This window comes from Somniosus microcephalus, chromosome 12, assembly GCF_052327205.1.
Source record: "Somniosus microcephalus isolate GS21.2 chromosome 12, FLI_Smic_1.0, whole genome shotgun sequence".
Lineage (NCBI taxonomy): Eukaryota > Metazoa > Chordata > Chondrichthyes > Squaliformes > Somniosidae > Somniosus > Somniosus microcephalus.
The window spans coordinates 19,441,956-19,467,161 of record NC_140998.1 but is presented as its reverse complement, the minus strand read 5'-3'; the positions used below and the strand labels follow the sequence as shown (position 1 = coordinate 19,467,161).

The window sequence follows — 25,206 nt, the reverse complement described above, 5'->3', positions numbered from 1 at the left end:
TCTGTCTGTAATTGGTTCACCTGTTCCTTTTGGAGATCATTGATGGCCACTATTGAAAGGGTGAGCGGTTGAGTCCGCTATTAACACTCAGAGTGTTGCTGCCTTCGCTTTGGACACCACCCTCTCCTTAGGCAAAAACACATCTGATTATGGAAGCTGGCACCTCTAGAAATATGGGAGGAGGGGGGCGGAGCTGGGTGGAAGGGGGTTGCGGGAGGGGGGGAAAATGGGTGGTGGTGGTTAAGGCAGGGAAGGTACTGTAAATGTACAGTATTCACAGGGAACAGACTAGCACTGTTCAATTAATCATAAGTTGAAAGGCTCTTCTATATAGTCCGTCAGTTCATGAAAGTACTTGTGTTCTACTGATATCAGTCAGGGTGGGGTTGGGGAAAGAGTTTCTCACAGATCGTGTCTGATTGACATGACTGAGTTCCGGTAAGGTGCTATATTAACAGACTGACCACAGTCTTTCAAAGTAGCCCCTGCTGAATTTTATTGCTGATCATTTCTATTAGGTGCAGATATGTTCAAAGCAGAAAAATCATGTTTATTTCTTATTCATTCATGAGATGTGGGCGCTCCTGGCAAGGCCAGCATTTATTGCCCATCGCTAATTGCCCTCGAGAAGGTGGTGGTGAGCCGCCTTCTTGAACCCCTGCAGTCCGTTTGGTGAAGGTACTCCCACAGTGCTGTTAGGGAGGGAGTTCCAGGATTTTGACCCACCGACGACGAAGGAATGACCGATATATTTCCAAGTCAGGATGGTGTGTGACTTGGAGGGGAAGGTGAAGATGGTGTTGTTCCCAAGCGCCTGCTGCCCTTGTCCTTCTAGGTGGTAGAGGTCGTGGGTTTTGGAGGTGCTGTGTGTGTGACTTTAGACAATAATGAATGGGTAGATAGAACCTGCATCTATATAGCAACTCTCACATCCTCAGGAAGTCCCAGTCAATGAAGCTGTATACAAGAAAAAGTCAAAGGTCATTCACCCATTGAAGCTCATTTCTCTGTACCTTGTGGCATCTCATTATACTTTGAAATGCTTATCCTCTCATTACCTTATCTGGTAGGTTATTCCAAACATCTATCATCTTTGAGCAAAGAAGTTTTTCTTGATAGCTGGTCTAAATTTATTTTCATTGGTCACTGAAAGTTGCAACGCAGGTTAATCATAGAATCATAGAATCATAGAATGGTTACAGCACAGAAGGGGACCATTCGACTCGTCGAGCCCATGCCATCTCTCTGCAAGAGCACTTCAGCTAGTCCCACTCCCCCACCCTTTTCCCGTAGCCCTGCGACTTTTTTTCCTTCAGGTACTTATCCAATTCCCTTTTGAAAGCCATGATTGTGTCTGCCTCCACCACCCTCTCAGGAGGGATATAATTGAAAAGTAGTGAAGTTATACTTAACTTGTATCGAACCTTGGTTAGACCACACTTGGAGTACAGTGTACAGTTCTGGTTGCCATATTATAGAAAGGATATAAAGGCACTGGAGAGGATGCAGAGAAGATTTACAAGGCTGGTACCAGAAATGCGAGGGTATACATATCAGGAATGAGTGAACAGGCTGGGTCTCTTTTCTCTTGAAAAGAGAAGGCTGAGGGGTGACCTAATAGAGGTCTTTAAAATTATGAAAGGTTTTGATAGAGTGGATACAGAGAGAGCGTTTCAACTTGTGGGGAAGAGCAAAACTAGAGGCCATCAATATAAGATAGTCACCAAGAAATCCAATAGGGAATTCAGAAGAAACGTCTTTACCCAGAGAGTGGTGAGAATGTGGAACTCGCTACCACAGGGAGTGGTTGAAGCGAATAGTATAGATGCATTTAAGGGGCGGCTAGACAAGCACATGAGGGAGAAGGAAATAGAGGGTTATACTGATAGAGTTAGATGAAGAAGGACGGGAGGAGGCTCGAGTGGAGCATAAACGCCGGCATGGACTGGTTGGGCTGAATGGCCTGTTTCTGTGCTGTATATTCTATATAATTCTATGTAATTCTATTCATGTTACACTTTGTTGGCTTATTATGAAGTAACAATCTCCATAAGATTCAATATTTTATATAATTAGACAAGGGCTCCCCCGCCCCCCCTTTAAGCATTTCTTTTTATACTTCAAAGCGTAAGCTCCTCTCTGACCATCCTCTTTACAACAACAATAACTTGTATTTATAAAGCGCCTTTAACGAATTAAAATGTTCCAAGGTGCTTCACAGGACTGTCAACAAACAAAAGTTGACACCGAGCCACATAAGGAGATATTAGGACAGGTGACCAAAAGCTTGGTCAAAGAGGTAGATTTTAAGGAGCGTCTTGAAGGAGGAGAGAGAGGTGGAGAGGCGGAGAGGTTTAGGGAGGGAATTCCAGAGCTTAGGGCCCAGGCAGCTGAAGGCACGGCCACCAATGGTGGAGCAAAGGGAATCAGGGCTGTGCAAGTGGCCAGAATTGGAGGAGCGCAGAGATCTCGGAGATTGTAGGTCCGGAGGAGGTTGCAGAGATAGGGAGGGGCGAGGCCATGAAGGGATTTGAAAACGAGGATAAGAATTTTTAAAACGAGGCTTGGGATTACACTTGGATACAGTCTTGGTGCTATTCCTGTAACTTTCACAAGTATATCTTCTGTGTCATGGTGACCATGGTATTCTAAATATGCTTTAAGCGGTGCATTGAAAAGCCTTACATAACTTCTGTAGATGGGCACACTGTTAGCCGGGACAACAGCCGCATCTCCGACCCACACTTCCTATAAGCGCAGGTTCCCACTGGTAGCGTCAAGGAAATAAGCTGAGAATAAAAGTGATATTAAGAGATAAAACGTGTGTGTGGCTAAAACTTGGCTGTGAACAGATTCCGCTGACTCTTGAGCCATGGGTCTGCCAAAGTAATTTTTATTAATTCCCCCTTTGGCTTGGAGGAAGTGGGTGATATAATTAACATCAAAGCGCCTTTACTATACTCTACCAAGAACTTTAACTGTTTCGGCAGCAGGGACAGAGGTTAACATCCAACTGCATGGCCAATTTCAAAGCCTCGTCCCTCTGGGGTTTCTGTAATAACTTCACGGCTGATACTGCTGCACGTACAGCTGTAGAAATTGCCCCAAGCAACAAGTCCATATCGGAAACTGGACACAATCGAGGTTTGACGAACCCAGCACCCAGTTATCCCTTTCGGAGCTAGCACGTGGCATGGCTATGGCAGCCTGGCAGTTATGGTGCTGGGCTAGCAACCAGTGATTGTGTAGTTCAAATCCCACCGTGGCAAATTGTGAAATTTGACTTGAATAAAATTTGGTCATTTATGGGCTAGCAGAAGGGTTGCTGTGACAGCTACTGGGTTATTGTACAAACCCAACTGGTTCACTAATGTCCTCCAGCGAAGGGAACCATCCAGCCTGGTTTACAGGAGACTCCAGTCCTGCAATATGTTCTTGACCCCTAATGGCAACTCAAAATATGTCAAAGAATCAGAAACTACATATCAAAAGTATTTCATTGGTCGTAAAGCACTTTGAGGCATCTTGAGATTGTGAAAGGCACACTATCAAAATGCAAGTCTTTCTTTCCATCTGAATATGGCAACAAGAGTGGGTCCATGAACATCTGGAGCCAGTTGTTCAGGCTGTGCTGCCAGCCTCGCCCTTGTTAATCTGTGAATTCTTGATCTGACTTCTAGGGCAGGATTTTCATTGAGCCGTGGAGGCGGGATTGGAGGCATGTGTGGGGTTAAAATCTTGAAATCGGGGGTGGGGGGCACGTCCCCAACCGGCCTCCATGCCAGTTTCAAAGGAGGCGGGTACCCGACCCGCGCTGGGACCCGGGATTAGTGCCAATTAACTGCCTGTTAACAGGTAGTTAACAGGCAGTTTTTAGCCTAATCTCTATTTCTATTGGTGAAGTGTGGGATTCCCGATGGCTCCAAACCACGCCAAGTTAGCGAGGCGGGCCGTCGGGATGAAGGGCTTGGAGGGATCGAGATGTCCAGTGTTCAGGTGAGCGATGGGTGCATGAGTGCAGAGGTAAGTGTGTTTGTTGTGTGCAAAGTGTTTAAATAAGTTTTACTTACATGTACTTACCTTTACAGCCTTCCTTCCTTCAGGTCTCGGGAGTCCCTCATCTCACCGGCACAGAAAGCAGAATGGCCGCCAGCTGTCAAAATCTGCAGCATTCAGCTTTCTGTTCTGGAGAGATGTCTAAATCAGCCTGAGAGGAAGGAATTAACTTAGAGTACAGATTGTCAGTGTTAGACAGCTTCAAATAGCTGTGAAACGCTGATATTTCACCTGTCAAAAGCTCTTGACAGATGAAATATCAATCTGTGACGTCACCTGTTGCCGGGTGGCCCTTAATTGGCCTGCTGAGCCCGCTGGGCGGGCTCAACAAGGTCAATCAAGTGAAAATCGTGTGGGTTGGCCACAACTCGATGGAGGCGGGACTACAACCCCGAAAGTTGTAGTCCCGCCTCCTACACGCCTCCTCAATGAAAATCCAGCCCCTAGCGTCTAACCAGCGTACCATCAAAATTAAAGCTCTCTGATTGTGGTCTGGGTTTTATCATCCGATAGCACATTTGATAAGGAATCCTCCCCGAGATGTACTCGCCTGGCAGGTTCTGTGAAAGATGTTGGGGATTGGAGCACGGCATCTCCCGCAGTGAAGCGGTTTCAGGTTTTTTGTTTAAAAAAATATATATCAATAGAGCAGATGACAGCCAATGCCTCTCAACTCCAGGGACTTGAGCACACAAAGCTAGGCTGACACTCCCAGTGCAGTACTGAGGGAAGTGTTGCACTGTGAGAGGTGCCGTCTTTCAGATGAGACATTAAACCGGGGCCCCGTCTGCTCTCTCAGGTGGATGTAAAAGATCCCACGGCACTATTTCGAAGAAGAACAGGGGAGTTAGCCCCAGTGTCCTGGCCAATATTTATCCCTCAACTAACAAAAACAGATGATCGGGTCATTATTACATTGCTGTTTGTGGGAGCTTGCTGTGCGCAAATTGGCTGCCACGTTTCCCACATTACAACAGTGACTCCACTTCAAAAAGTACTTCATTGGCTGTAAAGCGCTTTGAGATGTCCGGTGGTCGTGAAAGGCGCTATAGAAATGCAAGTCTTTCTTTCTTCAAGAGCCAAGGCAATCTCTGGTCTTGCGTGCAGTCACTCACGCGCACGGCACTGCTTAGCGAGGTACAAAGGGGTGCATGCCAATAACACAGAGTGGGCTTTCACCTTACCCACAGTTTAATTAAGGTTAAGCCTCCCTGTAAAATAAAAAAACACCAAACAGCCTTCTGTTGAATTGGAGCCAGATCTAAAACTGCTCTTTCGTCCAACTCAGCAGCTGTGTTAAAGCTCACTTCAGCACCAACTTTCCATTACAAAAAAATAAACAATCTGCACCCGAGCCCAGCAAGGCTGAAGCCTGGCTCACTTACACTGGCCCTGCCATGTTTAGACAAGCCTGGATTTGCGCAGCTCCAGGCTCAGTTTTAAAGAAAGTTCCTCTTTCTCCTCCGCCCCGCTTTTATCCCCCCCTTTCCCCCCCCCCCCACCCCCACCCTTGTCCCTTGTTGTCCCCTCTTCTCCTGAAGACATTGGCTCCTACTGGGCTTTCGTTCCATCTGGTACCTCACTCTAGTGGACGTTCCTCGTAGCTGAGCCAAGACAGTGAGTGTTGGCGAGTCGTTCACCCACACAGTGACCCACAGCAGAGCCCAAGCCTGATGCCCAGATTTTTGTGCTCTCCAACTTGGGTCACTGAAAGACGATCAAGAGCGGGAACCCTGCTTGATTATTTTTCTCTTTACAGGATGGTGATCATAGAAACATAGGAGCAGGAATAGGCCATTCGGCCCCTCGAGCCTGCTCCGCCATTCAATGCGATCATGGCTGATCATCCAAATTCAGTACCCTGTCCCTGCTTTCTCCCCATACCCCTTGATCCCTTTAGCCTTAAGAAATACATCATCTCTTTAATGCTCAGAAACTCAGTTAAGTCCATGCTTCTCGCTGAAATAGGAAAACTGAACCCTAACTTATAAATTCCACTGCACTTCCCCCAATAGCGGCCGTGCCTTCGGCTGCCTGGACCCTAAGCTCTGGAATTCCCTCCCTAAACCTCTCCGCCTCTCTCTCCGCCTGTAAGACGCTCCTTAAAACCTACCTCTTTGACCAAGCTTTTGCTCACCTGCCCTAATATCTCCTTGTGTGGCTCGGTGTCAAATTTTTGTTCGCTAATGCTCCTGTGAAGCACCTCGGGACATTTTATAGGTTAAAGGCGCTCTATAAGAGCACGTTGTTGTTGTTGTTGGTGGTTTACTCAGTACGTCTACTGGCTAGCGGGGGAACTGAGCCATACAGATCAGGAAGATCCCAGGTGCACCTCCGCGGTCCGTGCTGGTCTCAGCCGGGTTGGTGGTGAAGGCTACTGCCGATGGACCCAGAAACCTCTCAAACCCAAACAGCTTCCCGCCAGGCTAGCAAGAGCCAGTCAAATTACTGAAGTGACAAAATCAGATGAGCACAACGTTAATTTTCCATGTTATTACCAGCGTTATTATTAAGTATTCGCTTACGTAATATTAAAAGTGAACTCTTTTTCTTTTGACAGCCGATTCATGGAGACTCAACTCAAGACAATCCCCACTGAAGCCTTTGCAAAGCTCCCAAACATTTCAAGGATGTAAGTGACATGAATCTTGTCATTCATGTGGAAATGACTTATGAAGTAATACTGGGCGGCCTGCTGGTGGCGCTGTCCAGGGAGAGTATAAATACTCAGGCATGGGCCCAGCTTGCTCAGGACATTCTTTAACAGGAACTAGTGAAGGACACAACTCGATCTCCATGTTGTAAAACAGTTGATTAAAGCCTTGTTTAATACTCAGACCAAGTGCCTAGTAGTTTCCTTGCGTCAGTAAGTACTTGTGATTCCTATCGGTCCATTTACCACTCTCTTTATCCTAGACTAGACCTGTCACTTAGTGAAACTACTCGACTGAACAAACTTGCGTGGCCAACCTTTCGTTTAATGATTTTCGTTTCCCAGTTTTCTCTCCTGGTCTCCTGAAGTGCTGGGGTAAAGAAAGGATGAGCTTGCTTTTATTTTGTGCTTTTCACATCCTTCGCACTTCGCAGCCAATAAACTACTTTTGAAGTGTAGTCACTGTTGTAACGCAGGGAAACGCGGCAGCCAATTTGTGCACAGCAAGCTCCCACGGACAGCAATGAGATATATTAGCAGTTAATCTGTTTTAATGATGTTGGCTGAGGGATAAGTTTTGGCCAGGACACCCAGGGAGAGCTCCCCTGCTCTGCTTCAAATAGTGGCCGTGGGATCTTTTACCTGAGAGAGCAGACGGGGCCTCGGTTTAACGTCTCATCCGAAAGACGACACCTCCGACAGTGCAGCCAGCGCTCCCTCAGCACTGCACTGGGAGTGTCGGCCTGGATTGTGTGCTCAAGCCTCTGGAGTGGGGCTTAGAACACACAACCTTCTGGATTCAGGAAGGCAAGAGTGCTGCCCACTGAGCCACGGCCGACACCTGGTCTAATTTCATTAGTGCTGGCTGTATTCTGGCACCTACCCCAAAGGGCCTTTCTTCCTGTGTGAGCCTAGAGACAGAAGGAACGATTTTCAGGTCTGTGTATGGACCTGGTGGGACCCGCATCCACCCAACCCCCTGGGGACTTGTAGGGTCAGCCTAATTGTATCCTGTCCCTGCATGAATAGCTGGTGACTCGTATTCACGAACTAGCTGGAGGTGTGAATCATAGCATGTGGTCGGCCGTGATATGTCTATTACCGATGTGCACAGAACACAGAAAGATTTTTGAATATTAAGGGAATCAAGGGATATGTGGATAGCGGAGGATGAGGTAGGAAAGTGGAGATGAGGTAGAAGATCAGCCATGATCTCATTGAATGGCGGAGCAGGCTCGAAGGGCCAAATGGTCGACTCCTGCTCCTGATTCTTATGTTCTTATGTTAACAGGCCTCCACTTTAACGCAGTCTGTGACAGCAAACTTGTAGCCATCTTTTTATCCCTCATGTCTGGAGCTTTAACCTTTAATTTAATCAACAGGGGCAATCGCCTCGGTTTAACATCTCATCTGAAAGGACTGCACCTCCGACAGTGCAGCACTCCCTCAGTACTGGCAGCCTGGATTATGCGCTCAAGTCTCCGACACACTAAGCATGAGATACCGATTTTTGAGATCACTCGCCTGAAATTTAATTGGTTTGAGGCATTGACCGGCAGGGTACTGAGCCATTCCCATCAAGGAGGTCCCAGGTTTAAAAAAAAATGTATTTATTCATTCACACGATATAGGCGTCGCTGGCAAGGCCGGCATTTATTGCCCATCCTTAATTGCCCTTGAGAAGGTGGTGGTGAGCCGCCTTCTTGAACGATGTGGTGAAGGTACTCCCACAGTGCTCTTAGGGAGGAAGTTCCAGGATTTTGACCCAGCGACGATGAAGGATCGGCCGATATACTTCCAAGTCAGGATGGTGTGTGACTTGGAGGGGAACTTGGAAGTGGTGGTGTTCCCATGCGTCTGCTGCCCTTGTCCTTCTGGGTGGTAGAGGTCACCGGTCTGTGCTGAGTTACTCGATCTCCACCTGGGCAGCAACTAGAACAATAAAACTGGCCTCAACACCCCTGGGCCGGGGCAGGAAGTGAAATGTCAGCCAATGGCCTTGATCGCATTCACATGCTGGAAAATACACGTGTTCGGTGAGGACAGAATCAGACTCGGCTGTGTTGCCACCCATGGTCAATTAGCTTGATGACACTCATTATCTAAACTCAAACATGAAGGTTGACCAGTTTGAGAAGATACTTGTGGTTTACCTCCGTGGTATGAATCAGTAGCTTCAACAACAATTTGCATTTATATAGCGCCTTTAATGTAGTAAACTGTACCAATGCGCTTCACAGGAGCGTCATCAAAACAAAATTTGACATCGATCCACATAAGGAGATATTAGGAGAGGTGACTAAAAGCTGGTCAAAGAGGTAGGTTTTAAGGAGTGTCTTAAAGGAGGAGAGAGAGGCAGAGGGGTTTAGGGAGGGACTGAAAGCACAGTTGCCAATGGTGGAGCAATGAAAATCAGCCATGCTCAAAAAGTCTGAATTGGAGGAACACAGAGATATCAGAGGGTTGTAGGGCTGGAGGAGGTCACAGAGGTAGGGAGGGGAGAGGCCATGGAGGGATTTAAAAAGAGGGATGAGAATTTTAGGAAAAGAGGAGGAAAAAAGTGATAAAGAAATAAATCTAGTATCAAGGTGACATATGAAACTACAATAACAGGAATAAACTAATAAATATTTGTCTAAATGTGGCAAAATAGAAATTGGGAAAAAATGGGTACCCCTCTTATATAAAGTGTTTCATTTCTCACCCCAGCCTTTTCCCATTTCTCTTCCAGATATATTTCCATCGATGCAACACTTGAGAAAGTGGATGCACGTGCATTCTTCAATCTAGATAAAGTCACACACATGTGAGTATTCATTCACTAAGGCTCCAAAGGCCCGGAGATTGATGTTACAAAGGGGTAGGGGAAATCTGGAACTCTCAACCCCAATTAGCTGCTGAGGCTGGGGGTCAATTGAAAATTTCAAAAGAGGGTTTAAAGGGTTAAAGAACCAAGACGGGTCGATGGAGTTGAGATACTGATCAGCCATGACCTACTTGAATTGGTGGAACAGGCTCGAGGACAACTTTGAGCACAACTTTGCATAGACAAATCATTCATCCACTGCAGAAGATGCGATGATCTACAAATCTTGAATTCCAAGAAAATGGACATTTTCAAGTTAATATAAATCTACTTCATAGACTGATTAGGTCCAAAGAGAATTATGGTGTCAGAACATGTGCATATTGCAGTATGGTTTACGCAAGTAAAACAAAACCAATTTCAAAATAAATTCAGCTGTGGGCTATGCTCAGAGGGGTTGATTGGCCTTCTCCTGGTCCTATGTTCCTACATTGAGTAAAAGCTCAGCACCTCCTTCTCAAGGGCAACTAGGGATGGACCATAAATGCTGGCCTTGCCAACTACACTCACGTCCCAAAAACAAATACAAAAAAAACTAACACCAGAGTTTGAGAGGCAGTTGCAGCATTTCAAGGTTTAGGCAGCTGTTCGGTCTTCTTAGCTATTTTGGTGTTGGGCGTGCGAGGGAGTTCTGTATGGATCCAATCCTTCCATAATTTGTTGTGGTATATATTCTAGATATTCAGTCCACTTGCTGTCTAGAGGCCACTTCCCTTCCAAGCTTCTCACACTGTGTTAAGCAAAAATAGAAAAAAAAAGTAGAAAGGCTTGAAATTATTTTGCACTTGGTCACATCTCTCAGAAACATCACAAAGTGCTTCACACAGTGTCTGTGCTCAGCAAGATCCCACACACAGCAATAAGGCAGTCAAGCTGTTTTTTTGGCGATCTTGATTGAGGAAGCAATTTGGCCAGGACACCAGGAAGAAATTCCTGCTCTTCTTCAAATGGGATCTTCAACATCCACCTCAATCCCTGGAACAGGAGGGCAGGAACTCAATTTAACATCCCCTTAACATTACCCCTCACCACGTCCAACAGTTCAGACCCGTGGAACAGACAACACAAAACCCAAGGATTTCAGGGGGAAACTTTAGTTTGATTAAAAATCAGCAAGAGATTACCAGTAAGCATCCAATAGTACTGTTGCGTATAACAATTCCCGATTATATTTAAGCATACACAGATCTTTTTTTTTATATTCGTTCACGGGATGTGGGCGTTGCTGGCATGGCATTTTAGCCCATCCCTAATTGCCCTTGAGAAGGTGGTGGTGAGCTGCCTTCTTGAGCCGCTGCAGTCCGTGTGGTGAAGGTACTCCCACAGTGCTAATTTTATTGTCGTGGTTTGGTACAACTGAATGGCTTGCTAGGCCATTTCAGAGGGCAGTTAAAAGTCAACCTGTGGGTCTGGAGTCACATATAGGCCAGACTGGGTAAGGATGGCAGAGTTCCTTCCCTAAAGGACATTTTATGACAATCCGGTAGGTTCTAGTTACTAGCTTTTTAATTCCAGATTTATTTAATTAACTGAATTTAAATTTCCCCAGCTACTGTGGTGGGATTTGAACTCACAGATCTCTGTGATTATTAGCCCAGGCCTCTGGATGACTAGTCCAGTAACATAACCACTATGCTACCATACCCCATGAATTATTCCTTTACTTTAATCTCAAGCGATCATAAGCAAACTCCACATATGTACTAACACCAGCGAGTGATCGGTTCGGCAATGACTAGACGTACGACTTTAACTGGCAACTGAAAAAGTTGCCCCGACTGCAGCCGCGAGTGTCTTTTAGCAGCACTTTTTATACCTCAAAACCTGGGCAGGCCCCTCAATGCATATGTGTCCCAAACTGTGTGACAAATGGTTGGCAGTTGTTTTCTTCTTATTATTATCACCTAGTCAGTTAATCAGCAGGCCCCAAGGCCATTCACACCATTTGCCTGAAGATGTTACCGTCCTTGTAATGCCCAACTGTTTGTTCCTGCTCAGGGTCTGTCGCTTCCTTATCTGATTAACAGCTTGCAGCCGCAGCAGTTTTATTTTAACATTTGTTCAGCCGAAAGTCTCTTGGCTTCTCAAGGCATGCTGGTACATTAAATTTGGTCAACTTTTAAGTTTGGTCAAGTTACAGCAAACTTTTACAGTAAATGATGTATTCTTACACTCCAAAGGATGGCACCTCTGACATTGTAGCACTCGCTCAGCACTGCACTGAAGAATATGTGCTCACGTTCTGGAGTGAGGTTTGAACCCATGACCTTCAGAATTTGTAGGTGTGAGAGCGACTAACTGAGCCAAGCTGATAGCAAGCTCCACCATTGGTGGCCGTGCCTTCAGCTGCCTGGGCCCTAAGCTCTGGAATTCCCTCCCTAAACCGCTCCGCCTCTCTCTCCTCCTTTAAGACGCTTCTTAATACCTATCTCTTTGACCAAGCTTTTGGTCACCTGGCCTAATATCTCCTTATGTGGATCGGTGTCAAATTTTGTCTGATAATGATCCTGTGAAGCACTTTGGGATGTTTTACTATATTAAAAGGCACTGTATAAATGCAAGTTGTTGTTGTTGTTGAATAAGTAGGCCCTAGATCACAACAGAAATTGGAAGGATCAACTACACTGGTTTTAACCATCAAAACCAATTTAGTCAAAGTCAGAGTGGTTTGTGCAATGCTGTGGTTATCAGTTAGAATGCAAGTTACACTTGGAACATAGGATTAGTTGGCGTGGGGACCTGATATGAGATAATTGTATCTCACTTGTGTTAGACTGCAATTTGGTGAGGGAATACACGATAATGGAGAGGGGGAGGGGGGCTACACAATTCTGTTCTTCTCATTGACAATTCCTTCAGAGCCACCTCCTGACTTTTGTCATTCGTGATTTCTAAGCGTTCAGTCATGGAACAAACTGCACGGAGCCGTGCTACCCATTGCGTGTGTCGTTCTAATCAACTTCAGGCAATCATTGTCAGTAATGGCAGGGGGGGGGACAATGGGAAACAAATACCTCCTATGCACTGGCTTAATAGCTGGATCAAAATATAATTAATAACCTTCAAATTACAATTGAATGGAGGAAAATCCTCCTTTTATTATGTCTGCTCTTTGCTCGATTGAACCAGCTTCTTCGACCTTCACTGAAGATGGCCAGACAAACTAGCATTGTTCCGTGCTGGGCTAATAGGAGTCACGCTCACTGTAAGTGCATTGGACAAACTAGGTCAGCCTGGCACTGTGGGTGAGTTGTCTCTCGTGGAATCTGTTTAGAACTGACACAACTCACCATATTCATATCACTCGGTTTCAAACGCGGTCTGCGCTTCAAAAAGTGGCTGCAAAAGCACTTTGGGACGTCTCCGATGTTGTGAAAGGTGCCACATAAACCCGTGCTGAGACGCAAACCTTCAATCTCAGTGGTTTGAAGGGACGCTCCTACGTGTTATGTTGCTGGGCTCGGCTTTTAAACAGAAGTACGTTTTAGCAGATTGTTTTGATTTGAGGGTGAATTTTATAAGGAGAGGAAATGGCCATTTTAGAACCCCATCCATTTCCAATTGATCTCAAACATATCAACCCGACCTTTTTATATATTCAGTCTTTTCCTTCTCCAGAAACGCCTCTGGGCTAGGGAGGGAAAAGAAGGAAAAATTAACCCTGGTTCCCTGCTCCTGATCAATATCCGGAGTTCCCTGCTGGAAAGTGTACTTGTGCGGAGGGCGGGATTGGTCTTGGCTGTGATGCTGTTCATAGCCAAATAGCCTGTTAACCCTCACCATCTAGGCTTACGTATGGTCACTTGGCTGAGGTACCAGAGAATGAATAGTACCTTTCACAGCCTCATGTGGAACTGAGCCACACTAAGATTATGCAAGCCCCAAGGTTTGATCGCCGATCTGTTCTGTCCCTTCAGGAGGGGTAGAAACTAAAGAGAGGAGCAACTACAATAACAAAATGCACTAATAAACGTGTTTTCTTTTAAAAACAGAGAGATACGGAATGCAAAGAGTTTGAGTCACATCGACCCAGATGCTTTCAAGAATCTCCCAGTTCTAAAATACCTGTGAGTACAGCAAAACAGAAACCAATGCCTGTCAACGTTTTGTGTAATAGATTATTGGGCGGTAAATATTTCTGGAGCAATAGAAGGCCTCCTAAATTGGTACATAATGGTTGTTATCCCTTACAACTTTGTTTGTCTTTAAAGGCACAGTGCTCCCGTAAACTTGAGCTCATCCAAAACTCTGCCGCCCGTGTCCTAACTCGCACCAAGTCCCGTTCGCCCATCACCCCCTGTGCTCACTGTCCCATGTCCTAACTCGCACCAAGTCCCGTTCGCCCATCACCCCCTGTGCTCGCTGACCTACATTGGCTCCCGGTCCGGCAACGTCTCGATTTTAAAATTCTCATCCTTGTTTTCAAATCCCTCCACGGCCTCACCCCCCCTCCCTATCTCTGTAACCTCCTCCAGCCCTACAACCCTCCGCGATCTCGGCGCTCCTCCAATTCTGGCCTCTTGAGCATCCCCCCCGATTTTAATCGCTCCACCGTTGGCGGCCGTGCCTTCACCTGCCAGGGCCCTAAGCTCTGGAATTCCCCCCCTAATATTTTCTTATGTGGCTCAGTGTCAAATTTTGTTTGATAACATAGGATTACATCGGATATACGGCACAGAAAGAGGCCATTCATCCCAACCAGTCCATGCCGGCGTTTATGTTCCACGCGAGCCTCCTCCCGTCTTTCCTCATCTAAATCTATCAGCGTAACCCTGTATTCCCTTCTATTCCCTCTATTCCCTTCTAACGCTCCTGGGAAGTGCCTTGGGATGAATTCCTATGTTAAAGGCGCTATATATAAATGCAAGTTGTTGTTGTAGTTGCTTTTGCCTTGCTGGCCCCTTCACTGCACTTGTATGGAGTGCAGAGGCACAGTTGGGGGTGGCCCCTGTATCACTGACCTATGTTCAGTTCTAATCCTACCTTGAATGAAAATAGAGAGAAATAATCTGGCTATTTCAGCAGAATTGTCCAAAGTGAATGCTCCAGGAGATGTGACTAACATGAAAAATGTCCTCAGCATAGAGTTCAACAATTTCAGATCATAACCTCGGCCCCTATCACATATATATATATTGTTTTATCCACACTTTGTTTGGCCTTTTTTTCTTCCCTCCCACAGGGCAGCTGTCCTTCATTCTGCCAGCGCAATTCACACTTCATCTAGAGCCATCCTTTGTTCCTTAACCTCTCCCGTTACCACCTCCTCTCGCCTTGAATATCTCTTAATATCTCTCAATGTCTCTCAATCTCTCCTGCTTTCTATCCTATCACTGACCTTCCCTTTTGTTCTTTCATCCCCTCCCCCTTTTCCCAGCCCCTAAACTTGCTTTCCATTTCCTGCTTTTTTCCAGTTCTGACGAAAGGTCTTCGACCTGAAACGTTAACTCTGTTTCTCTCTCCATGGATGCTGTCTGGCCTGCTGAGTTTTTCCAGCGTTTTCTGTTGTTATTTCGGATTTCCAGCATCCGCAGTATTTTGCTATTGAAAAATGTCCTGCTGGTTGTGAGCACACTCCACTGTAAGCTGAGCCCTACCGCTCAGGAGAACCCTCTGCTTCAACCCTCAGGGGTTGGGATCCTGGGTTTTATAAATAGAGGAGCTGAGTGCAAAAGCCAGGAAGTTTTGCTATAAAATACTAGTTCGGCCCGCTAGAGTACTGTGTCGTAAAGGCTTTGGAGAGGGTGCAGAAGAAATTTACTAGAAAAATATAGCACCTTTCACAAGCACCAGACATCCCAAAGTGCTTTACAGTCAATGAACCTTTCAGGTCCACTTGAGAGAGCAGACAGGGCCTCGGTTTTAACATCTCATCCAAAAGGCAGCACCTCTGACACTGCAGCACTCCACAGTCAGAGGCGAGCCACAGCTGACACTACACTACCATGTCAAATAAGAACATGTTTATCGTTCGCACCCATTATCTGACAAATATATTTATTTTATGGACACAGTCCAGTGGAAGTGTGGTACTGTTGGTGAAATTGTTGGAGCGTCCCGCTTTATAGCAACATCACAGAGCTGACTTAACTCATTTCCCACTCATAGATAGAAAGATCAGGACGTCCCAAAGCACCTTACAGCCAATGAAGTGCTTTTGAAGTGTCGTCACTTTTACAATGTAGGAAACACGGCAGCAAATTCAGGCTCGGTGGGTAGCACTCTCGCCTCTGAGTCAGAAGGTCGTGGGTTCAAGTCCCACTCCAGAGACTTGAGCACAAAAGTCTAGGCTGACACTCCAATGCAGTACTGATGGAGCGCTGCACTGTCGGAGGTGCCGTCTTTCGAATGAGACATTAAACCGAGGTCGCGCCTACTCTCTCAGGTGAATGTAAAAGATCCCACGGCTACTATTCAAAGAAGAGCAGGGGAATTATCCTCGGTGTTGTGACCAATATTTATCCCTCAATCAACATCACTAAAACATTATCTGGTCATTATCACGTTGCTGTTTGTGGGAACTTGCTGTGCATAAATTGGCTGCCGCGTTTCCTACATTGCAACTGTGACTACATGTCATAAGTATCTAATTGGCTGTAAAGCGCTTTGGGACATCCTGAGGTCACGGAAGGCGCTATAGAAATACAAATTCTTTCCCGTTCCATACATTTACCATGGGTGGAGGGTGGTTCTGATGTCGAATCTTTTTGCTCCGTTTTCAGCGGGATTTTCAACACTGGGCTGAACGTATTTCCTGACCTGACAAAAATCTGCTCCACTGACCTCAACTTCCTGCTGTAAGTAGTTCAAAAGATACCTGTTCCCACACGGATAGTCACAGATACTGAACCAACCAACCGAGGGATTCCAGACACATCCAGCTTTCCCGATTTCCTGGCAAAGTGTCTCCCGCTCCCCACGGTTCATTCAATGTCTGTGTTTGGAACGTTGTTATTTTACGTGGTAACGGGCTCTGAAAGACGAAGATCTTTTACTTTACTCCATTGTCAATGATTCTCAATGGACGGCACACTCAGAAAAGCAATGGGTGGGGGGAGGGGTAATCATGATTAATGGTGGCCGTGGCTCAGTGGGGTAGCACCCACAAGTAGCAATGAGATGAATGACCGGATAATTTGTTTTTTTTTAGTGATGTTGATTAAGGGGTAAATATTGGACAGAACACCTTGGATAACGCCCCTGCTCTTCTTTGAAATAGTGCTGTGGGATGGTTCTACGTCCACCTGAGAGAGAGGGTGGACGGGGCCTCGGTTTAACATCTCATCCGACAGCACAGCACTCCCTCGGTGCTGCACTGGGAGTGTCAGCCTGGATTATGTGCTTCAGCCTCTGGAGTGGGGGCTTGAATTCACAACTTTCTAACTCGGAGGCAAAGGAGCAACCTCCTTCACTCATAGTTATCTCTGTGATTAGCACTAACTACAAGGCAAAATAGTAACAAAATATTTCGAAGCATGAATTCATAGATTTAACTACAGTTCACTTCCCATTTAGCTTATTGCCTCTAGTTTGCTAAGAGTCTTGTTTCCAGGATCAGGATCATATTCCTCAGACTGCTAAAACACACCACTGTCCGATGATTGAAATCTGGCAGTGGGTTTAACTATATTTAGTAAGCAGAGCATTAAAAACAGGATAGTTGAAGGGGAAAAATCTCTGCTTAGAGCAGTAATTTATATTTAAATGTTATGCTTGGATTAAGGATCCAATACAATAGGAATGAAAGGGAAGTGGTTTGATCTATTGGAATTCTATGCTGGGTATATAATAATAGTTGGATGGAGTTCACGTTTATCCAACATCGACTCCATAACTTCATTTAAAATTCCTTACTATCCAAATAAAGCTGAAATCAAGCACACTGGGGGAGTCTTTTCAACTAGATATGGATATCACTCCATTATACTCTCCTCCCAATGCACGGGTGGATGGGTGAGCACACAAGTAACTATCGGGGGGCTAGTGTAATGAATGCTCTCTCAAACCCAAAATATCTCACTCCATCATTGAAAATACTGAGAATGTCAGGGTCTCTTTTCTCTTGAAAAAGAGAAGGCTGAGAGGTGACCAAATAGAGGCCTTTAAAATTCCAAAGGAATTTGATAGAGTAGACACAGAGAGAGTGTTTCCACTGTGAAGTGTTGTGCCGGAAAAACGAAAGCCATTCTGCTTAGTTCAGTGGGAAGCCAAACCTACAGTTTGATGAAGAATCTGCTCAGTCCTGAAAAGCCTGGCGACAAATCATTTGTTGAATTAGTGGCCTTGCTAAAAGAACATTTCAACCCTAAGCCTAGTGAGATTGTACAGCGGTTCAAGTTTAATTCAAGGAACAGGAAAGAGGAAGAGAGTTGGAGGACACTGACACAGCAGTTGTGACTGCAGAGCAAGTAAGAACATGGACAGGTAAAGATCCAATACTGTCTAGAGTTCGAGAAGATGTGGTGAGAGGATGGCCACAGCATCCGGAAAGGGCTGACTTCACACCCTACAGTGTGAGGAAAACCAAGCTGAGTGTGCAGGATGGTTGCGTGTTGTGGGGAGCACAAGTGATTATTCCATAGCCAGCACGACAGTCTATCCTAGAGCAACTACATCAGTGTCATCCTGGGGTCTCGCGTATGAAAGCCTTGGCTAGGAGTTACTTGTGGTGGCCAAAGCTAGATGAGGAGATAGAAAATCTAGTCAAGACATGCAGCACTTGTCAGGAACACCGGAAGGCACCAGCAGCGGCTCCTCTCCACCCCTGGGAGTGACCAGATAAACCATGGAGAAGATTGCACTTAGATTATGCGGGTCCATTCATGGGGAAGAAGTTTCTCATAATCATTGATGCACATTCCAAATGGATGGACGTTTATCCTGTAAATTCTGCTTCCGCCACTACTACTATAGACTGCCTGCGTCGGAGCTTCAGTAATCAAGGGCTACCGGAGATCGTGGTGAGTGACAATGCCACTTGTTTTGTGAGTACAGAGACAAAAGAGTTCTTGAGAAAAAATGGCAAAGTGCAGGTGACCTCGACTCCATATCATCCGCCCTCGAATGGACTTGCAGAGAGAGCCGTACAAACATTTAAGGAGATGATGAAAAAACTGCAGAAGGGAGTTTAGCAGCCAAAGTGTCACGGGTTCTGTTCAGCTACAGAATAACACCTCAATCCACCACAGGACTCTCTCCTGCTGAGATGTTATTAGATCATAGACTACACTCCACTCTTGACCTTGTCCACCCAGACCTAAAAAGGAAAATGGAAAACAGACAAAACAAACAAAAAGAGAACCATGACAAAAGAACAAAGAGCCGAAGTTTTGGAGAAGGAGATGCAGTCCTTACCAGGAATTTCAGTTATGGACCAAAGTGGATTCCTGGCTTCATCGACTCAATGACAGGTCCAGTATCATACAAGGTCATGTTGGGAGATGGTAGGGTAGTACGCAGACATGTAGATCAGATACTTCCCAGACAAGGGAAAATTGAAATGAAGGTTCCAGATGCAATGACTGAAGACAGGGTTGCCCCCAGTTATCCAAGTGCATCTGTGGTGCCACCACCAGAGACAGAGACAATTCCACAGGAACCTATTCGTCAAGAGGAAACCATCGTTGCAGAGTCAGATACTCTGAGCACTGCTCAGGAGCAGCTGGTGGCTTCACCACAAACAATCAGGAACTTTACTGTTAGACGTTCACAAAGGTCTCGCAAGCCACTAGAGAGATTGATACTGAACTGTTAGATTCGTCAAGTATGCAACATGATGAATGGAGACTCTTTATGTGACCCTCAGGAATGGTTGTTTGTTAAGAAATTCATACTGAAATCTTAAGGGAGGAGGGATATAGTAATCTGGGATGTTATGATTAAGGTTATCCACCAGGTGGTGCTGTAGCCAAAGCTGCTGCTAAGGTCAGAGGTTTGCTTCCTGTTAAGGTCAGAGGTTTGCTTCCTGTATAGGTCAGCACAAGGTGGAATGCCAGGATGCTGATGCAGGCTGTCTGTAAATGTGTTTCCCAGTTGTTAATAAAGTACTTGTGTTAATTCTAACATCTAGCCTCTTTGAGTTCCTTGTTCCACTTTCTGGATTTATCACAGACTGGTTGGGCCGAATGGCCTGTGTCTGTGCCGTATATCCTATGTAATTCTACGTAACCTCATAGAGGGAACAGTTTTGTCACCTTACCTGCTTTCTTCTACTGTAAAGGAAGAGTTCGACCACAAAACAAGCCTACCATTTAATCTGGAATATAAGATCCAAGCAGTCTTCAATATGATGAATCATTGGCCCCGTATTGAGGCTTTCTATAGTATCATAGCTGTTTGCAGCACAGAACGGGGTCATTCAGCTCATTGTGTTTGTGTTGACTCTTTGCTAGATTGATCCAAAATGAATCCCACTGCCTGACTTTCTCCCCATAGCCCTGTATCTCCCCCTGCTTCAAATTTTCCTTTGAAAAACGTCTCTGGCACAACCACTCGGTATGGCAAAGCATCCCACAGTAATTCGTCATTGGATCGTGGGTTTATAGGTATGGTAGTGTAGTGGTTATATTCCTGGACTGGTAATACAGCGCCTTAGACTAATTAGTAAGAACGAGAGTTCAAATCCAATCTTGGCAGTTTGAGAATTTGAATTCAATTTCGAAAAAAAATGGAAATAAAAATCTGGTCTCAGTAAAAGTGAGCAAGAAGCTGTAGTCTCTGGCCCAAGACCACACAAAGTGGAGGAGAAGCATCCGGGAAGGCGCCAAACACCTCGAGTCTCTTCGCCGGGAGCAAGTGGAAGCCAAGCTCCAATGGACTGGCCACATCGTCCGCATGCCCGATACGAGACTCCCAAAACAAGCGCTCTACTCGGAGCTCCGACACGGCAAGAAAGCCCCACGTGGGCAGAGGAAACACTTCAAGGACACCCTCAAAGCCTCCTTGAAAAAGTGTAACAGCCCCACCGACACCTGGGAATCCCTGGCCCAGGACCGCACAAAGTGGAGGAGAAACATTCGGGAAGGCACCGAATCCCTCGAGTCTCTTCGCCGGGAGCAAGCGGAAGCCAAGCGCAGGCAGCGCAAGGAGCGCACGTCAACCCAAGCACCCCACCCACCCGCCCCTTCAACCACCGTCTGCCCCACCCTGTGACAGAGACTGTATGTCCCGCATTGGACTCATCAGTCACCTGAGAACTCATTTTTAGGATGGAAGCAAGTTATCCTCGGTTCCGAGGGACTGCCTAAGAGAGAGAAATACTACTGAACAGATATCTTAAAAGTTGTTGTAAGTGTTATAATATTTTTATGTCTTTCCATTAGAAATATAAAGAGAAATCTGTGACAGACAAAAACACAGGCTACATATGTCATTTATATATTAAAAATATGCGTACACTTCCTGCCAACTTTTTCCATTGTAAATTCCTATATCCCTATTTATAAGAACATAAGAAATAGGAGCAGGAGTCGGCCATTCGGCCCCTCGAGCCTGCTCCGACATTCAGTAATATCATGGCTGATGGGGAGATAGAGGAACAGATATGTAGGCAAATCTCAGAGAAGTGTAGCAATAATAGGGTAATAACAGTAGAGGATTTCAACTTCCCCAATATTAACTGGGATAGTCAGAGTGTGAAAGGCTTAGAGGGTGCGGAATTCTTAAAGTGCATCCAGGAGAGCTTTTTGAGCCAACATGTAGAAAGTCCTACAAGAGAGGGGGCACAAGGATCGGTCCTAGGACCCCAGCTGTTCACAATATATATTAATGATCTGGACGAGGGAATTGGATGTAATATCTCCAAATTTGCAGACGACACAAAGCTGGGTGGGAGGGTAAGCTGTGAGGAGGATGTCGTGAAACTCCAGTATGATTTCGACAGGTTGGGTGATTGGGCAGAAACATGGCAAATGCACTATAATGTGGATAAATGTGAGGTTATCCACTTTGGTGGCAAAAACAGGAAGGCAGATTATTATTTGAATGGCAATAGATTGGGAGAAGGGGAAGTGCAAAGAGACCTGGGTGTTCTTGTGCACCAGTCGCTGAAGGTAAGCATGCAGGTGCAGCAGGCAGTTAAGAAGGCAAATGGTATGTTGGACTTCGTAGCAAGAGGGTTCGAGTACAGGAACAAGGATGTCTTGCTACAGTTGTACAGGGCCTTGGTGAGGCCGCACCTTGAATATTGTGTGCAGTTTTGGTCGCCTTACCTGAGGAAGGACGTTCTTGCCATGGAGGGAGTGCAGCGAAGATTCACCAGGCTGATACCTGGGATGGCAGGAATGACGTACGAGGAGAGATTGTGTCGATTGGGCTTATACTCACTGGAGTTTAGAAGATTGAGAGGGGATCTCATCGAAACCTATAAACTTCTGTCAGGCCTGGACAGACTAGATGCAGGAAGGATGTTTCTGATGGCCGGGGAGTCCAGAACCAGGGGTCATAGTCTAAGGATAAGGGGTAAGCCATTTAGGACTGAAATGAGGAGGAATTTCTTCACCCAGAGAGTGGTGAACCTGTGGAATTCTCTACCACAGTGGGCAGTTGAGGCCAGTTCATTAAATATATTCAAGAAAGAGTTGGATATATTTCTTGAGGCTAAAGGGATCAAGGGATATGGGGAGAAGGCAGGGACAGGGTACTGAATTTGGATGATCAGCCATGATCACATTGAATGGCGGAGCAGGCTCGAAGGGCCGAATGGCCTACTCCTGCTCCTATCTTCTATGTTTCTATGTTTCTATGGACCTAATTCTAGGGAATGTAGCCGGGCAAGTGGTAGAGGTATCAGTAGGAGAGTATTTTGGTGACAGTGACCATAATTCGGTGAGATTTAAGGTAGCCATGGAAAAGGTCAAAGATGGACCGGAAATAAAGGATCTAAATTGGGGAATGGCCGATTTTAATATGATAAGGCAGGATCTGGCCAAAGTGGATTGGGATCAGCTACTTGTAGGAAAATCCACATCAGAGCAGTGGGAGTCTTTCAGAAAGGAAATAGAGAGAGTACAACGGCAACATGTTCCCGTAAAGGTCAAGGGTGGGACCAACAAGCCCAGGAAACCCTGGATGTCAAGGGATATACAAGAATGGATCAGGGAATAAAGGGAGGCTTTTGGCAGGTAGAAAGGACTAAAAACAGTGGAAGCCCTAGAGGAGTATAGAAAGTGCAGGGGGGTACTTAAAAAAGAAATTAGGAGAGCAAAGAGGAGGCATGAAAAGCACTGGCGGGCAAAATAAAGGAAAATCCCAAGGTGTTTTATAAGTATATTAAGGGCAAGAGGATAACCAGGGAAAGAGTAGGGCCCATTAGGGACCAAAGTGGCAATCTGTGTGTAGAGCCGGAAGATGTAGGTAAGGTTTTAAATGAATATTTTGCATCTGTGTTCACTATGGAGAAGGACAATGTAGGCATAGAAATCAGGCAGGGGGATTGTGGTATACTTAAACAAATTAGTATTGAGAGGGAGGAGGTACTAGCGGTTTTAGTGGGCTTAAAAGTGGATAAATCCCCAGGCCCAGATGAGATGTATCCCAGGCTGCTGGATGAGGCAAGAGAGGGGATTGCAGGGGCTCTGACACAAATTTTCAGACCTCTCTGGCCACAGGTGAGGTGCCAGAGGACTGGAGAACAGCTAATGTAGTAGCATTATTCAAGAAGGGTAGTAGGGATAAACCAGGGAATTACAGGCCAGTGAGCCTAACATCAGTGGTAGGGAAATTATTGGAAAAAATTCTGAGGGACAGATTTAGTCTCCACTTGGAGAGGCAGGGATTAATCAGGGATAGTCAGCATGACTTTGTCAGGGGGAGATCATGTCTGACCAATTTGATTAAATTTTTCGAGGGGGTGACTAGGTGTGTGGATGAGGGTAGTGCAGTTGATATAGTCTACATGGACTTCAGTAAGGCTTTTGACAAAGTCCCACATGGGAGACTGGTCAAGAAGGTAAGAGCCCATGGGATCCAGGGCAATTTGGCACATTGGATCCAAAATTGGCTTAGTGGCAGGAGGCAGAGGGTGATGGTTGAAGGTTGTTTTTGTGACTGGAAGCCTGTGTCCAGTGGTATACCACAGGGATCGGTGCTGGGTCCTTTGCTATTTGTAGTGTACATTAATGATTTAGATATGAATGTAGGAGGTATGATCAGTAAGTTCGCAGATGACACGAAAATTGGTGGAGTGGTAAATAGCGAGGAGGGAAGCCTCAGGCTACAGGATGATATAGATGGGATGGTTAGATGGGCAGAACACTGGCAAATGGAATTTAACCCTGAAAAGTGTGAGGTGATGCATTTTGGGAGGACTAACAAGGCAAGGGAATACACAATAAATGGTAGGACCCTAGGAAGGACAGAGGGACCTTGGTGTGCATGTACATAGATCCCTGAAGACAGCAGGACAGGTAGATAAGGTGGTTAAAAAGGCATATGGGACACTTGCCTTCATTAGCCAAGGCATAGAATATAAGAGCAGGGAGGTTATGATGGAGCTGTACAAAACGCTAGTTAGGCCACAGCTGGAATACTGTGTGCAGTTCTGGTCACCACACTGTAGGAAGGATGCGATTGCATTGGAGAGGGTGCAGAAGAGATTCACCAGGATGTTACCTGGGCTGGAGCGCTTCAGCTATGAAGAGAGACTGGACAGGCTGGGGTTGTTTTCCTTAGAGCAGAGAAGGCTGAGGGGGGACCTGATGTGTACAAAATTATGAGGGGCATAGATAGGGTAGATAGAAAGGAACTTTCCCCTTAGTAGAGGGGTCAATACCCAGGGGGCATAGTGTCAAGGTAAGGGGCAGGTGGTTTAGAGGGGATTAAAAGAAAAACTTTTGGAATTTGGAACTCACTGCCTGAAAGGGTGGTAGAGGCAGGAACCCTCACAACATTCAAGAAGCATTTAGATGAGCACTTGAAACACCATACCATACAAGGCTACGGACCAAGTGCTGGAAAATGGGATTAGAATAGACAGGGCTTGATGGCCGGCGCGGACACGATGGGCCGAAGGGTCTCTTTCTGTGCTGTATAACTCTATGACTCTATGACTGTATCTCCACTTTCCCGCCCGATCCCCATATCCCTTGATTCCCCTACAGTCCAAAAACCTATCGATCTCAATCTTGAATATATTCAACAACTGAGCCTCCACAGCCCTCTGGGGTAGAGAATTCCAAAGATTCACCACCCTCTGAGTGAAGAAATTTCTCCTCATCTCAGTCCTAAATGGCCGACCCCTTATTCTGAGACTGTGACCCCTGGTTCTAGACTCCCCAGCTGGGGAAACAGTCTCCAAGCATCTACCCAGTCAAGCCCTCTCAGAATCTTATATGTCAATGAGATCACCTCTCATTCTTCTAAACTCCAGAGAATATAGGCCTGATCTACTCGATCTCGCAATTTATAGTAAATCCAAGCTGAGATCGATCAGAGCTTAATTGCTCTTTGTCGAGGGATGTTGCAGGTCAGAAGTTTCTTGTAAATTTTAGGCTGCAGGTCACTAAGATCAGTCAGAGGCTAGAGATCTCATGTGGAAATAATAAAGTATGTTCAGTTGCTGGGGAGTTTCTCTGTCCAATGCAATTGGTTTGCTTCCCCCCCCACCAGCCCCGCCCCCCCCCCACCGCCCCCC

General features: G+C 45.9%; 1 protein-coding gene across 1 annotated transcript in view; it reads left to right on the top strand.

Annotated features, from left to right (window-relative positions):
• The first annotated feature begins 424 nt into the window (after positions 1 to 424).
• tshr (thyroid stimulating hormone receptor) overlaps positions 425 to 25,206 on the top strand; it is a 45,627-nt gene continuing 20,845 nt past the window's right edge. The window contains exons 1-3 of the mRNA XM_086004175.1: positions 425 to 438; positions 6,617 to 6,688; positions 9,441 to 9,515. Of these exons, the coding sequence (XP_085860301.1) occupies positions 425 to 438; positions 6,617 to 6,688; positions 9,441 to 9,515 (161 nt within the window). The remainder of the gene's footprint in view (positions 439 to 6,616; positions 6,689 to 9,440; positions 9,516 to 25,206) is intronic.